Source organism: Cygnus olor, chromosome 11 (genome assembly GCF_009769625.2).
Source record: "Cygnus olor isolate bCygOlo1 chromosome 11, bCygOlo1.pri.v2, whole genome shotgun sequence".
Classification (NCBI taxonomy): domain Eukaryota; kingdom Metazoa; phylum Chordata; class Aves; order Anseriformes; family Anatidae; genus Cygnus; species Cygnus olor.
Genome location: NC_049179.1, coordinates 15069476 through 15085381, shown reverse-complemented (window position 1 = coordinate 15085381; position 15906 = coordinate 15069476). Strand labels below are relative to the sequence as shown.

Below are 15906 nucleotides of genomic sequence, written 5' to 3'. Positions count from 1 at the left end.
AGTGTCTCTGCTTTCTGTGCTAGGGCTCTCCTGGATGTTTTTTTCTCCCAGTGTGTAATTGTATGGATCATATTTTACATAGTCTGGGGTGCAACTGTGGATATTCTGTAGAAGAAGGGCTCTCTGAAAATCTTTCACATACATTGATTTCTTCAAGTGCATTTTACTGCAGGATGTGCAAAAAAAAAAAAAAAAAAAAAAGTCCATGTGGCTGGGCAGTCCTTGGTCCTTGGGCTGTCTTCCTGGGACAGCATTTAGGAACATCCCTGTTGATGTTAGGTACTAGGTTATGTCTGAAGGTGGCTTTACCTACACCCCTCTTGTGCTTCAGCGCCATCCTATTGATACGGGAACCCTACTGAGCACAACGTAATGGGTGATGGACAGTGTTTCAAAGCTTGCCTTTGGTCTGTCTGGGGTTTCGTGCACTCGGGAAGTCCCGAGTCTCAAAGCTGAAGGGCTGAGCATGCCCTGGCAGGGCTCAGGGTGGAATGGGAAGGTTGCAGAAGTCTTGTGTTAATGGCAGGCAGGAAGCTGGGAGGTGAGTTTTGTTTGTTTGGGTTAAATACATGCAGTGGCCTCTCTGGCCTTCACCCTGTTATGGAAGTTGTATGTCTACCAACACAAGTCAAAATTTCAGCCCGAGTATTGCAAAGTGCTCCCTAGCTGTTGTCAGCGCGTTGTTGGAATATTCAGGTCATCAAGGAGTACGTGGGTAGGAAAAAAGGGATCAGCATTGCTCTGAGTAATAGAGCCTTATTTTTAAGTGGCCTTTTTACTGTTGTGATTTGTAAATGAAGTTCTCTGTTCATAAATTAAATAATTTATATCGATCAGTTAGCTTAAATACTACTGTTGCTAAAATCCAGGCAAGAGAAAGAAAATGGGAAGGAGTTTTGTAAAATGTTGATCTTTCTATAAATGTTAGCATTAATTGAGAAGCCAGGAGAGTATTCAGCAGGAGATTTAATTACAGAAGGATCAAGGATCACAAGCTGCGTCCTTATTTCTAACGAAACTTCAGTAAATACGGAGCGCACATGAGTAAATGACCAAGGTCAGTTCAGTTGCATACAATATCCTGGTAGTCTTACTTCAGAAGTACTCAGCAGCCTCACCGGCTGCTAGCTGTAGGGTTATTTTAATGTTTTTGATCGTTCTTTTAACCCGTTCACATCTTCTGCCACTCTGAAATCGATGTTGTTTTTTTTTAGTAGTATAACCTGAGAGCAACGTTGGGTATGGGAGTGCTGGAACAGGACTGAGGTGACAGGTAGGGGTGAGCTGTGAAGCATTAAGTGGCATCTTCTCTTGATTACTACCAAGACTGCAACCTTAGATCTGTCTTTAAGACAGGAGTGTTTTTTCTCCGTGATAATGATCAGTGGGTGTGAAGTGGAAAAGATTAGCAGCTGGAGAAGGGTGATGCATCACTGCAATTTTTTTTTTCCTTTTCCTTTTTGATTAAAAGGAACAAACGCTCTAAATCACAGCACTCCTCCTCGGTTTGTCTAAGGTGTGTCCACATTATTTGGAGTGACAAAGCCAAATGTGTCATACCCAGAGATTGTATGGGAGGGCGAACATTTAATTGATAAAAGTGCTCCCATTGACTTTGGTCTTTAATCAGGTCTGCGGACTGAGTCTCTTGTATAAACTGCCACTTGGGAGCTGTGCGACCTGCAGAGTTGCTCAGGGAAGGTTTTGATAGAGGTGAGAGCTCTCACTTCCACGCCAAAATGCCGTGCAACTTAATGAAGTATGAACTTCAAAAGCTTCGGCAAGAATGCACTGACCCTCTCTTAACGTAACCTGGGTTTTGGGTACAGTAGTTCCTCTCTTCTGTTAATGAGTGAATTGCTGTAGGTTTCCCGGTGTGTCAGCTTTAATCTAGAACAGGAAGAAAAGAGTAATGCTTCTAATAGGAATAAATTTCTTTCACTTGCATATCTCACACAGAACGAAATGCCCTTTACATGTGTATTCCTCAGGAGGAGTAATTGTGATAACCTCTGATGTTTGTGTTTTAAGAAGAACCCTCTTTTGAATAAATATTAAAGGGTTAAAGAAAATAAGCACGACACGGCTTTGAGGCTTGTGACAAGGGTGTCTGTCAGGTTGTTGTCATGTCTGAGACAGTCCCAGGTATGGCTTGTGCAGTGTTATGTGCTGGTTAATTACTGTTCTTCAGAAATCTCTACCAAGGGCGCAAAAGAAGAAAATAAAATACCTTTATAGTCCTAATGCAGTAAAACGTTGCTATTAGGTTGGCAGCTATGTTTTAGTTAATTTACTAATGCTGAATTTGTTTTCTTAGTGACATCTACGGTCACAAAAGCCACTGCAATGCCCAGATATCTGAGATCAGCCCAGCAGAAAAGGTGGAATATACCTAGTGTGCTTTTAATGTGAAACCTTTTTTCTCATGAAAAGCACTATACAGAAGCCCTGTCTGACTTTCTTTTGAGGTCCTTAGGCAGGAGGAGAATGAACCTTGATGTTCAGCTCCGTGCTGCCGTGAGAGGATCTGATAAGCCTCTTGTCTTTTATTTGTTGGTACTTGAGTTCTTCTTAATGACAAAGTAGTTTGCTGCCCCACCTTCAAAGTGTCTTTGAATTACGAGTGGAAGGCCTCTGAGCACCCTTTACAAATAAAATATTTGCTTGTGTTCCTTGTGGAAGAACCTGCTTCTTGGTTGGTTTTAAGAAAGTTGGTTGGGGCACCCGATCAGACGGACTTTGGAGAGGAGCACTTTGCGTCTTTCCTGGTTCTGTTTTCATTCTGCAGGCAAAATCATATCCTCCCTAAACTGCTCGTCCTCATTTGTTGACTTTTTGTTACTTAAGTCCTTGATCCAAATTATTTTCGTTCTCCTCTTCCCAAACTGTGGTCTACATCATGCAACAGAAGTCCCCCCTTCTGCTGAAATGGGATCAGCAGCTGCCTCCTGAGCTGGGCATCACTTTGTGGCAAGCTGCTGCTTCTTGGCTCTCAGGTACCCCAACAAAGACTGTGTAGTTCAGATGGGTCATCACACAGCTGTTGGCTTGTTCCTCTTAGACGAGGCATCCTCTAGCTCACAAGATCCGTTCAACGTTAGTGTAGGACTTCTTTTGAGTGGTCACCTCTATGGATTTACTGCAGACGGTTTTAGCTGGAGAATTGAGAAGAGGCTGCCTGACCATCAGCATTGCCTTTCTTCGAGACGAGCCATGGATTAAATTGTAGCTCAGAGGTCTCTTCTCTGCACTTCTTCGCTATTAGCCAAAATAAAAATGCTGGTGATTTGGGTTCCAAGCCCTCCTCCCATAATTGTCCATTTGATCTTTGCTTCTGTGATCCTGTTTAGTGTGTACGAATGTGCTGGTGTGCAATAAGTGGCCTAGCTTGGAGTCTAGAGAGCTCGCTGTCTGAAGTTCTGCCCTTCAGTCACCATTACTCGGCAGCATTACGTGTGATCTTCAAATAATATGACTTGCACAAGGAAAATGCTAGAGCTGGTACAGGGAAAGGGTGGGAAAGTAGAGAAGACAATAATCCCCTCTTTGGCGGTGCTATTAGGTTGGTTCAGCCTGTTTTCTGAAACTGTGCCCCAGTGCAAACATGCAAAAAGGATCCTTATATTGTCACCCTAAGAGTTTTAATAAATTAATTAAAACAAAAAAACAAAAAACTGGATTATATCTCGTAGGCTCTGAATTTAGGGTTCTTTATGTCTTGCAGTCGCTGATGAGCTTATTAATATCTGGAAAGATGCTGACAGATTGCATCCCAAGCCCAGTGCTGGCTGATTGTGGTGCCTTCCCTCCTGATCAGTGGAGATCAGCACTTGGTGTTTAAGAGGATGAAAATGCTCTTAAACTCCCCTTCCTCAATGGAATATATTTATTATAGCTTATAAATATTCTTACATCACCTTTAGGACAACCAACCAAATTTCCTATCTTATCTGTCAAGATGCAGGTCCCTGCTTTATTTTCTGTAACAAAATGCAGACATTCATTTTGGGAACTGTTAGGCTTGAGCCAATTTTGTCAGCAAAGCTAACACGAGGGTGTTTTTGAAGATGCTGAATTGATGAAGGTGTGATGCTTTCAATTAAGCTCTCAAATCTCCTGTGAAAAGCCCATCTGCTCCTGGTCTCCTTTGCTCTACCTGCAGTGCCCTGGTTCACAAAGTTGTGCCGCATGCGGTGCGCTTGCAAGCACTCGTCCCCTGCAATCCCATATTGTGCATAAGTGGGAAATAAAATAAACTGTGATTAATTGCTCTCTGCTAAGATCGATGCTGTGCACTGCCATCAAGTGGCAGCTATGCAGCAGGACGTGTTTTCGGTGCTGCTTTCTGCAGGGCTGCCTGCATTTCTATCTGTTTCAAAGCGCTGCTTCTCAGTGTTGCAAAAGTTTCCTCTGCATAGCAGTTGTGGTTGGGGGGTTCTTTTCAATAAGGTAATGGTTGTAATGGTCTCTGTTCTCTCATGGAAAAAGAAAAAAAAGAAAGGAATGTCACTTTTTAAAAAGTCTTAGGCATCACGGTAGCTCCAAGTACTGTAGCTGTGAGATATTTAAAGGCTGAAGCAGATATTTCACAGCTGGCAGGAAAATCAGCACTCTAAAACGCACTCTGAGCTGTGTCTCTTTGAGGGGCTTACTGTACTGTAGAGGATGCTGAAGTACAAGGAAAATACTGTCCTTCTATCTTATGCCTTCAAATGTTAGTGTTCAAATCTGATTTTTTTTTTTCCATCGAGACTATTTGTGAAAATACTGCAGTGATAGGAGATTGTTTCAAATAACGTGTCATCATATGTACTTTATCTTCCAGGAATTGTGACTCTCTTCAACTCTCTGATGCCAAGAGAATAGCTGGATTTCTGTTTCTTAGTCACTGAATGCATTCAGACTGTCTGCTATTTCTTCCAAGCTCTACGATTTTGGTTGTTATGTGAGCAATTAGCAGGATCAATCACTCAAGCTGCTGTTAATAAAACGCGTGGTTCAGTTTGCTTACAATGTAGTGAAGAACAGAAGAGGCTGTAGAAAGAGGACAGAACAAGACATTCCCATCAATTTGGGTGTGTTTTTATGGGAAATAATTGTAGTAGTTTCCATGGTTTCTGACAAAAACTCTTTTAAGAGTAAGATCAGCACTTGCTGTGGAAACTGGATGGTACCAGAGGGGATATTCTGCTATGGAGACTTGCTTAGAGGAGAGGTAGACCTCCAGTGTGTTCTGCTTGTGCTCCTCCCTGCATGCCCCTTCTCTGGACCAGAGCTCTGTGGGGCTTGGTGTGGCTGGGGTTTGGGGTTGCTGTCGATAGTTGCTTGTTCCAGCAGTCCAGGCCATGACAGCAAGCACACGGTGTTTTAAATGAATGACCTGGCCAATATTAAACTGCTCGAATAAATGAAAATAAATCAGTGTTTTCTTCACTATACTGCCAATTCCAGCCACACAATAAAACCGTGTTCCCAGCTATTCTTCGTATCAGAGTAGGTCTTCCCTAGATTTTCTTCCCTAGTATATAACAAACTTTTGAATGACACTTTTCTCATCCTGCCTATTTTTCAACTTAACTTTGATTTTTGCCATTCTGTTGTTAATGTTATTGTTAATTTTTATCACGTCCTCCTGTGAGCTAAAAACCATCAGAAGTGCCCTTGGCCGGTTAGTTTAGTGAAGGCTGTCTGCCCAGCACAGCACCTTGTGGAGACCCTCAGGATGCTCTGAACAAGAGCTGGTGATGGAAGTGCTCCAGAGGTTGTGGAGCCCTGTGCTGAAGCAATAATACACCTTGTTTGGCTGTGTACCACCCGTTCTAGTAACTTCCCCGGCTCTGTGCGCCTAAGTGATGTGTCATAAAGATACATCCATAAAGACAAATTGTGTGTCATCTTCAGTGCTAACGAGATCCTGTTACTTTGATGGATTTTCTGCTGGCAGTCTGTAGAGATCCCCTGTATTACTGCGTGTGTAATACCCATAATAGTCTCTTGACACTCAATAAAGATTCATCACCGAGCTGATTGATTTGGAGATGTAGACACGCTCTGTCAAAGGACGTGGGCTGCTAATAATGGACTTCTTTAAGTGTATCCAATTCTGTTGGAGTTTGTGTTGCTCACAGTGGTTCGGAGTAGGAAATCCATTCCCTGGTCTCCCTGCACCATTTATCTCTTTGCAAACAAACCCTGCTGCAGATTTGGACACCTGAAGTGGCGTGGGACATGGCGTAGCTGCGAGGTCGCTCTGATAAATCAGCCGTAACGCTGTGTGCTCTGCAGACAGTTGAGGTGAGCAGCACAAGCTGCACTCAGGATGGATCTGCACGAGCCAGCTTGGGCCTGGAAGCAGCAGTTCCTCTGATATCTGTAAGTATTGGTCCATCGCAGCTGCCTCTGTTCCCTTAGCACCAGGTCGGGGACTATTTATCGGTGCTGCATTTATTGTAGTTGTCCTTGTCTTTCCACGTGCTCCTCGTACCCAAAGAGTCTTAGCTAAAGGGTCTTTTGACCCCGTGTCCATTCTTTGTCTCCTGTGTCAATCTTTGATCCATCAGTGTGCTAAGCTAAACTTATTTTTGGACCCTATTCCTCCTCACCTTGAGGGGGAGAAGATGTTGGAGATGAGAAGGTTATTTTACACGTGCAAGTCAGTGCTTTGGTTGTGGCTTTGTGGCTGACGCTGGAAGAGGAGCTGGGCTGGCTCGGTGCAGCCTTAATGAAATGTGGAAGGTGTCACCTCGAGTTGCTCTGGGGGCTGGCAGAACAACCTGCAGCATCGCTCTGCTCTTTTGGTGGCCTGTGGGCAAGCAGTTACGGTCTACGATTGTGTTTTCCTAAGGGCAGGAGACTGCATTGCAAAACCTGTCTTCCTCATCAAAGAGGGGCTCAGCCTCCATGATGCTAACCTGAAACCTTGCTCTGGCACAACTAATAGCGCTGCTGTTCATTTAAGGGGAAAATAAAGTTAGCTTTGGAGGCTATGATTTTTTTTTATTTTTTATTTTTTAACCACGGAAGTCATTCTTGTTGTCTTCCTTTGTGATTTGTTTTCTTAAAAAAATATAAAAATAAAATAAAAGCTCTGCCTCACGCTCCTTTAAGATCAAGGAGTCTGCAGCCATTGGCCATGAGGAAGGACCCAACCCTATCCCAAACCTGGCTCTTTGCCATTCTGGTTATTTCTGGAGTCTTTCCCTGGAGGTCTTATCTGCAGGAGAGAGAGGTTGCAGCACTCCGGCAGAGCGACATCCATCTTCCTTTACGCTGCTGACCCGGGTCACTGCTGTTATCGGGGGGATATCTCCACGTGAGGAGCCATTTCTAGAGCTGCTCGTGTTCGGGCAGGTGACACAGCACTGCCTTTTGTTTCTGGAGCCTGCAGCTCTGCAAAATGGACTGTGTTTGATACGAATTTTCTCGCAAGTGCTCCTCCAAGTCGATGAATATTGGTGAAATTGAGGACGCCTGTAATGACTGATCTTATCTCCCTGTAACATATCTCCGACCTCCTCCCTGCTCCATTCCGTTTACATATACAAGTGCTGAGGGGTTGTGGGATAAATGGCCACATCTGCAAAAGGGGCTGGGTGTTTCAAAATGCACCTGGGCCTGAAGTAACAGCGTTCGCAAGGAGGAAAATGCACTTGAGATGAAGCGAGATGCACACGCAACATGCCCCACGTGCAGGCAGAGAGGAAAGGTGGATGTTTCGAAGGAGGACCTGTCCCCAGTTCCACCTGTCTCCCTCCCAGTTGGGAGCCCGTGCATCTGTGCCTGTTTTTGTTTTCTGTAGAGGTGTTCATGTGTTTGTGTGCTGTGGCATCCCCTCCAGATGTTGTTCTCGGGGGGGCTCAGCACGTTTGCACCACACCGAGGTAACCTCAGCTGGGAGGGATGCGCTGGGTTACTCAGCCCAGATGGGTGGCACTTTGAAGGCAAAGGTTTGCCAGGAGCAGGAGTTGAAGCCATTGATACAGTTTACTGGCAGAGATGAATGAAAATAGATCATAGAAGATCCAAACGGTTGTATTTTATTGCTTTTCTTGTGGGATGATTTCTGCTGCGTTTTCTAAAGGGGCTTTGTTGTTGCGTTTTCTGTCCTCCAGCTGGTTTCAGAGCATCCTACAGTTCTGGGTTTAGGTGGAATTGTCTCGCCCTTCCCTTTGATTTTGTTTAACTTATTTGTTCCTGGTCCTGAGCGCTTCCCAAAGAAAGTGGGATATAATTGAAGAGTCACCTTTTCTTTTAAAAGCCATTTGCATGAAAAACACACGGCGAGTTTGACCCAGTATTCCCATTTCATTGGTGGGGAAGCTCAAAGCCCAGGGATGTGAAGGGACTTGCCTCCTGCTGCAATTACAGCCTGATTCTGTGGCAAGCTGTAGCTGGTGTAAGAACGGGACCACCTCCACCTGAGAATTAAAAAAACGAAGGTACCGATGAACCTGAATTCCCTGAAGGAGGAGGAAGAAGCCACAGCTGTGATTTTGGGTCTGTCGTCCTGGTACAGAGCAACTCTGTTAGGAGCTGCTTGGAGCTTTCCAGAGGGGAAGGAAAAAAAGATCTGTTTCAAAAGCGTGTTTCTCCTTTTGCGTCCTAACGTAATGCAATAAGCAATGACCCAACAAGAATTTGATTCATGTTATGAACAGTGGAAACAAAACAAAACTTGTTACAGTGGCAGGTTACGCTTACTCATCTAATCCAGAGCCTAATCCAGCCTCTTTAATAGAGCATCAGATCGCTGACTTCTACAACATCTCTGCAGGAGGAAATATATTGCAGAGAGGTTTCTTTACTTGCATGTGAATCTCTAAGCCATCCGATACATCGATTTTTCTGTCCAATATGACTGCACTGCTTAGGTTTTACCTGCATGAAAAAGCAGCCAGAGATGGCAGCGGTAATCAGCGGTTAATTTGGCTTTTTTTTTGCGCAGAACAAATGCGGCGTTGCTAGTTGTTAGCGTTTTCTCACTGAAAGCAGAAAGCTAAAGCAACGCTGGAGTGCTTCAGCTTTGCTATCTAACACGTGCTTAATTTCCATAAGTATTTTTAGACTTCGTGTGGAGGGAGGTCAGAGTGGGTGGTTAATGGGTTAGATAATGCACTTCACAATTCCCAGTATCAACGAGGAGAGCAAAAAGTTTAGAAATCACATGCTTCACATACAAAAATAGAGCGTGCTTTTTTTTTTTTTATTTTATTTGGTAGAAACTTTAAAATCCGTTCGCCAGCAAGCTAAGAATATTGCCCCTTCGTAGGCTGGAGAAATGTACCTGCAGCCGGGAGAATTGGTGTCCCCTGGGGAAATCTGCCCCTTGCCAGCTAAAGTCCCGTTTTTCATCTGAGGTCTGAGTGCTTGCATTTGCAAGGGCTGTCCCTCGTGGTCCTGCTGTACAGGACCCTCTGTGACCGCTTCCCCCAAACCAGATTTCCAGAGCCTGAAGTGGCAAAGAAAGGTTAAAGCAATTGTTAGAAGGCGGATATTATTTCTGAGCTAACAACGCAAGTGATCTTAATTCTTTTCAGCTTAAAGCTTGTCAGCTTCATTGCCACTTGCAAATATTGCTAATGTCATCTGTAAGGACTCCTGTGGAGATAAATCACTCACCTTTACAGACGCAGAAACCGACCCTCAGAGAGAAGGCAGGATTACTTCGCGTTTCCCCTACTTTGCACAACCTGGGTGCCTTTGTAGTTGTGGCTCTTGAAAATGAATACCTGAAATGGTGCGGTTGTCCCAGTGCTGACAAGCAGGTGCCTTGCCGCTTTCTGGTTTTGGTTTTCAGACCCAGTAGCTGGATTTGGGCCTTTTTACAGGTAGATGCGTTTATGCTGCCTTAAGGAAGCCGACAGTTCTGAGACGGGCTGCGCCGACATCCCTTTGAGTTGTGTCGTGGTGGTTTAAAGCCCAGGACCAGGCCTGGTTTTCCCAAGACATCAGTCATCTGACGAGGCGGACCGTACGCCTCCCCCCTTCAGTTTGAGAAAGGGAATGTTTTTTTCGAGTAAAGAGCGGCATCCATGCTCTTTGCATCACGTTACAGCTACCCAAAATGCTTTTTCAGAGGCTTTCAGATCAAAATGAAGGCAAGGGTGACCTCTTTCATGAATGGACAAAAATGGAATGTTTTCATTTCCAATGGGATTTAAGCCAAGTAAATATTAGTCGATCCAAACTAGTTTTGAAATTAAATTATTCTTATTTGTTGGAGCGTTCCAGGGAATGGCTTTGATCTGGCTGTACTTTCACCAAAGGGATATTGGCAGCCTGACCTTCCAGTTCCAGCCGTTCAGGATGAAAGAAGGGTTATAATAACCACCTTGTGTGGCAGTGATACTGAACAGATGACTTTTTGGATAATATTAAATGAATAAAGGTAAACATACTTCAATTAAAATGTTTTTGGAGGCTGAACGCAATAGTGCTGTTGGAAACTCTTCTGTGTGGGTCGAAGGAATTTTGGCTGCGTTTGCAGCCGATTTTCTTGAACTCCAAAAATGTTTGAAAGGGAGAGGCTTGCTCTGTGCACTATTTCCTTTTCGAATAAATACGTTGTCTCGAAGTGACGTTTTAAAATTAAATGAAAGCTGGCAGCGAACGGCGAAGTTGTTAATAGCTGGGAAGAGAAACGTGTGTCGAGGGAGGACTGCGTTCGTGCTTTGTTCCTCCTGGTCCCCGGTCACGTCACGCACAGCGAGCTGAGCCGCGCGTAGCGCAGCCGGGAGGTAGCTCCGAAGACACCTGGGAATAAACAAGCACGCTGCCATTAGGTGGCACCTTATCCATCTTGCTGACAATATTTGGAGGCAATACAACATTCTAATTGAAAAATAATACTAATGCTCAGCTGTCGTAATAAGGATAGTGGGGTTTTCCCGTTGATCTTGGGCTGGGTCCTCCAGAAGGGCAGGAGGAGGGAGCAGGGTGGTGGTGACCATCCCTCCATAAAGTGCTGGGGAGACACAGCCGAAAAGCTGCCTGCTGCCAGCTGGTGGGGCTTCGTGTCACCTCGGCTGGAAAGGACATGGTCTGTCCTCCTGCCCCAAAGCAGGGCCACCCTCACAGTGAGGTCCGACTGCTCGGCACCTTCAGGTATCTGTATGATTGAGGAGCTCATCAGTCTTGTTAAGCCTCAGCTTAAACAGATTTCGGGTTTCTTACCTGTGTTGACACAGGCACCGTGTTGTATTAACCTTTTTATTCTGCTTCCTTCATTGATAACAAAGCATAAAAGTTATCTTTTGCAGTAATGCTGCAAATTAAAAGGAATTTGAGTGTAGTACTAGCAATGCCTGGTTCACACGTACAGGCAGGTGTCTTCTCACACGTGTGCTCTGCGGGTTTGCTTTTATGTCACAGGAATTGGACTGGCTGCTCTTGGGTTCCGAGTTAAATAAAAATTCCCCTTAAGAGACCCTGCTTTAAACAATCAGCCCTGTTGATGAGTATCCTTAAATGTCACCTGCATTTTTAAGTCCATTTAAGTACTTTGTATGTTCATGCCTTAAGGGAGGAACAGTTTGAATAAGGACGGATATAAAAGTCAAAGCACAAAGGCTTTGCAGGTTAAACCTTCAGCTGTTTTTTGAACATCCGCACAGAACTGGATCCGTTCCCTTGCAATGGGATATTTAGTTTTCAGCTCAGCATGTGAACTGGTCATGCTTGAGTGTAAAGCTTGATTCATTTCTATTTGTACCTGTTTTTATTTTAACACTGAATATATACAACATTGTATATATGCAGACAGTGGAAGTCTGGTCTGGTGTTATGATGTGGCACCTTCCTAAAACCTCTGTTTCTAACTCCGCAGCCATGGAAATGCAAACTAGACTCCCTGCTCCATTTATCTTTTGGAAGTCATGGTTTTATTCCTTTCAAGACTGACCCATAGCTTTATTTAAGACCGGAGGCTGGTTGCACTTGCCCTGACAAACCTCGTTTCTATCAAAAGCAGTATTCTGTGCGAAGCTGCCCTGGCGAGAGGTACCAGCTGGGAGGAGGAGGACTGGGCACGAACTTGGAGAGGGGAAACTGCGGGGGCATGCAAGGAGCTGAAGGGAGGGAGACGATGGACGAGGCTTGAAACAGAGCGTGAGAAGCGATGCTGCCGCAGCATGGGTGCACGGGGGGGGCTTGGAAGCCTTGGGTTTTTCTTCAGTAATTGTGTTTGACAAAGAAGGGATGAACTGAGTGATCTCAAGGAGAAGGTTTGAAACGGAGCGGCATGCGTGTTCTGTTGGCTATGCAAATTAGAATTACATAACCTGCAAAAATAATAACAACAAAAATCCTTTCCAGATTTGCAGCCGTAACCGTATGCTGAACGGCGTGGCGGCCGAGAGCTGGCTGACGCAGCTGGGGTGTCAAACTGGGGCATCCAACTGGTTTTGATCTTTGAGGGAAATGGGGCAGAAGGTCACTTCCCAGTCTGTTGCTGACGGTGTCTTGTAGTTTATATAACTCTTCTTCAGGCAGATAGAGGCTGGGTTGTCAGATCAAGTGAGCATGCTTCACTTAGTGGTGGAGGAACTGCAAGCCACCCTCCTTCCCTGCTCTCCCTTCCCCAGGGAAAGCTTAGTTTGTTGGGTATTGCTCCTTGGCTGTCCGCACAGGTGTAGGAATTGCAGGTGGATTTATTGTATCCTGTGCTAGGTTAGCAGTGATGACCGTACGTGCCCTCTGTGTACACCATTTTTGCTCCCAGCAGCTCTTAGGTGCTGAAATAAGTCTCTGCGAAGTTAAGCAGGAGTATTTATCTCATGTGCAGGCCTAATAAAGTAATAATAAAAAATAATAAAGTAAATAAATAATGCAGTAATGCTACAGCAATGTTGCCCTTGCCAATTTGCAGAGACGGGCCAGCCACCACTGGGTGCAGCTTCGTTGCCTGGCTGTGACAGTCGGCTGGAGTCCTTGCATCCACGTTGCTCCTCGTGGCAGGTGGAGAAACCTCAGCAGACGCAAACCTTTTATGCCTTTGTGTTCATTGATGGAGGATGAGATGCATTCAGGGGTTGAGTTGGTCACACTGGAGCTGTCAGCACAGTCGCTAGCTTGGCAGGGGAAACGAATGACGGAATTAATTTGTTCAAATTATGTGAAGATTAGCAATTTTAGGCTGCTAGCCCTGTTTTGTTGTCTTAGCCAACTATTTGTGGGGGGATGTGTATATACATATATTTGTGAGTGTGTATCCATCCATGTCTGTGCCTATAAAAGACTGAGTGCGGGGTGTGTGTCTGTCAGACTTCAGTGAAACGGCATGATTTCCCCATGTTAAGTTGCTATTTTGAACATACCCCGGAGATTTCTACGTATCTCTTCCCAGAGCTGTGCTCAACATATTTGCTGGCTGGTTGGCTGGCTATAATGCTTGACAGTCCGGCTAAGAGGCGTGCTAAGGCTGACTTGCATATCTGAAAAGTAGGGTGGGCCCCAAGTCATGTGAAAGGAGTGCAGGAACAGAAAGCAGCAGCCTTGGGGGTAGAGAAGTTTTATTTCATGCAGTTCTTGCGAATGTAAACCTAATGTATATTTTTGTTCTTTTTCCTAGGGTGACTCTGTTATTACTGTGCAGCTGACTGAGGAAGATAAAGTTGAAGATGATGTAGTTTTCTACTTGGTCTTCACCGGGTCAACTGTCCAACACTGCACAAGCACAAGGAAGATTAATCCTGGGAGCCTGGAGACAATTTCTCCTGGTAAACAATTGCCTTCTTTTGCGTACCAGTGTATCCATCCACGATATCTGGTTAATTCAAGTGGATTTAAATGTAATTCTGTTTTGGTCATCTTCTTCCTCATTTGCACATCCATTGAGAGTAGGATGTGTGGTTTGGATTACTGCTTTTGCCTTTTAAAGATCTCTTGCTTGACTTCACTAGAATTACATGACTGTGAGGTGGCAGTTATTGAATGTGTAACTATGGAGTTCTGTTGTAGAAAATACAAAGTTATATTTACACACAGTAAAAAACATCAGGTTTTAAATGCGAGCAAGATACTGGAGGACTCATTTACAAGGTTAGAGATGCTGTTGTCCAAGTGGTGTGCAGCTCGTTAAGATCTGTCTGTGCTTAGGATCTGCTTAATTAACGTGGTGATGTTCTTTACTATAGGCCTGGTGAAACACAGCCCTTCTCCCTGAAACGTTGCCACGCAGTTCATTCGAACACAGCACTTCTGAAACTCTCTTGCAGGGGCAATCAAACACGCGGTGCTTGGTGCCATCCCTCCAGCTCCGGGAGCTCAGACAGAGTGGTTTTTCACGTTAAAGCCCACCACTCTTTTTAAGCCCTCGTGCAGTTAAAGCAAAACAAAGCAAATCAGCGCGGCGTTTCCCTTCGGTGACTTCAGGACCGTGGGAATGGGCATGTTCCAGGCTGCGGTCCCTGCCATTAACCTTTCCTTCTGACTTGTTGCTATGCAGCACATTGATCCGAGTGTGAGAAAAGCGTCTGACATTTTCACTGCATGCAGGATAGCTGATGTGATTGAGTGTATCGCTTGGTTTTGTGATTTATTTATTTTTAAATCTGTCTAGTGACTTGTTTTAAGAGATGTGCATGAAGCACAATTTGGGCGCAGGGCTTTGCTAATGAAATACGACGTTTCCTCCTGGCGATTAGCGGCTAAGAGTTGGCCACCCCGTTTGCTCGTTTCCGTCCCCTTTCTGTGCTGTCGGGGTCGTTATTATTGCTTGGGAAGAGAAGCCTTTTTACGGTCCTGGTTCCTGGAAGCCGGTGCAATGGGTTAGGTCACCGCCTGTTTTCTCCCAGCGACTCGCAGCCCGTGTGTGCGCGGGGCGCGCTGGGGCTGTGGCAGCGCTGCTGGCGGTGACCTCATCTCCCCGCAGGGACCCGAGCGGCCAAATTGCCAAGAAAGGAACTGAAAAGATGCTGTGTTCGTCCTCAGCCGCCGAAGGAACCAGAATACTTCATGGGATTTCCGGGCAGCAGTAATGCTTTCCTACAGCATTTGCCCGGGCATCCTCTGTGCCACGGCTTGGCTGGTGGCCGTGCCTCATCCCCTGCCACTGCTTCTTCCCATGTCCTGCTGGCCCCAAACCTAAGGGAGCTGCTAGGGCGGGCTCCCGGGGCTCTTTTTGTCACCATTAGTCGGAATAGGTGGGAAATCTGACTCCGCTTCTGATTCAGAGGGAAGGGAGGTAATTGCTCTCAATTGTTCCTTGTTTTATAGCGGGTTTTTCTTTTTTTTTTTTTCCCTAGTTTCAGTGGAGTTGTGATTTTGTTGTGTGGGATGCTCCATAAGGATGGTTGCTGTCCCAAAATGCAGTTTAGATCAGACAAATATTGAGCAGGGACCTCAAGGAAGGGCAGTTGTGTGCCTGCCAGCCAGAGCGAGGGAAGAGGTGACATCTTAGATGTAAAGCTACCATGCTGTAGCACCTTCTTCTGTGCTCATACCTCATTTTGGAGAAACTACCTGAGTTTAAAAAAATAAAAAAGCCTTCAGTGGTGAAGAAGACGCTGAGGAGAAGCAAACAGGGAGGAGAGAATCATTTTATCACGCTGACACAGATGTGTTTGTCCAGTGTTACTTCGGCACCGACTATTCTGATTTTAATACAGGCATGACTTATTTCAGCCCAGCTCTTCCTCCTTCTCCTTCCTGCACCCTGCAGTGGGTCTGTAATCGCGTGTTTACATCGTAAATTCAGCCAGTTGCCTTGGAGATGGTTGTGGTGACTCACGGCTGGCGTTATTTGACCTCGCTGCAGGATTAGCCATCAGCAAGAGGCGGTGTGTGGGAGCCCAGCCCTTGTTTAACACCCGAGCCCGGGCAGTCAGCAAGTGCTGTGCCAGTAAACTCTGCAGGCAGCTTTTAACCAAAACCTTGTCCTTTTCCCGGCCTGGAGCAGCTTGCCTTTAC

At 45.3% G+C, this 15906-nt stretch overlaps 1 protein-coding gene across 1 annotated transcript in view; it reads left to right on the top strand.

Annotated features, from left to right (window-relative positions):
* LOC121076098 (A-kinase anchor protein 13-like) overlaps window positions 1-15906 on the top strand; it is a 94716-nt gene that overhangs the window by 64159 nt on the left and 14651 nt on the right. The window contains exon 5 of the mRNA XM_040570149.1: window positions 13568-13715. Coding sequence (XP_040426083.1) covers window positions 13568-13715 — 148 coding nt within the window. The remainder of the gene's footprint in view (window positions 1-13567; window positions 13716-15906) is intronic.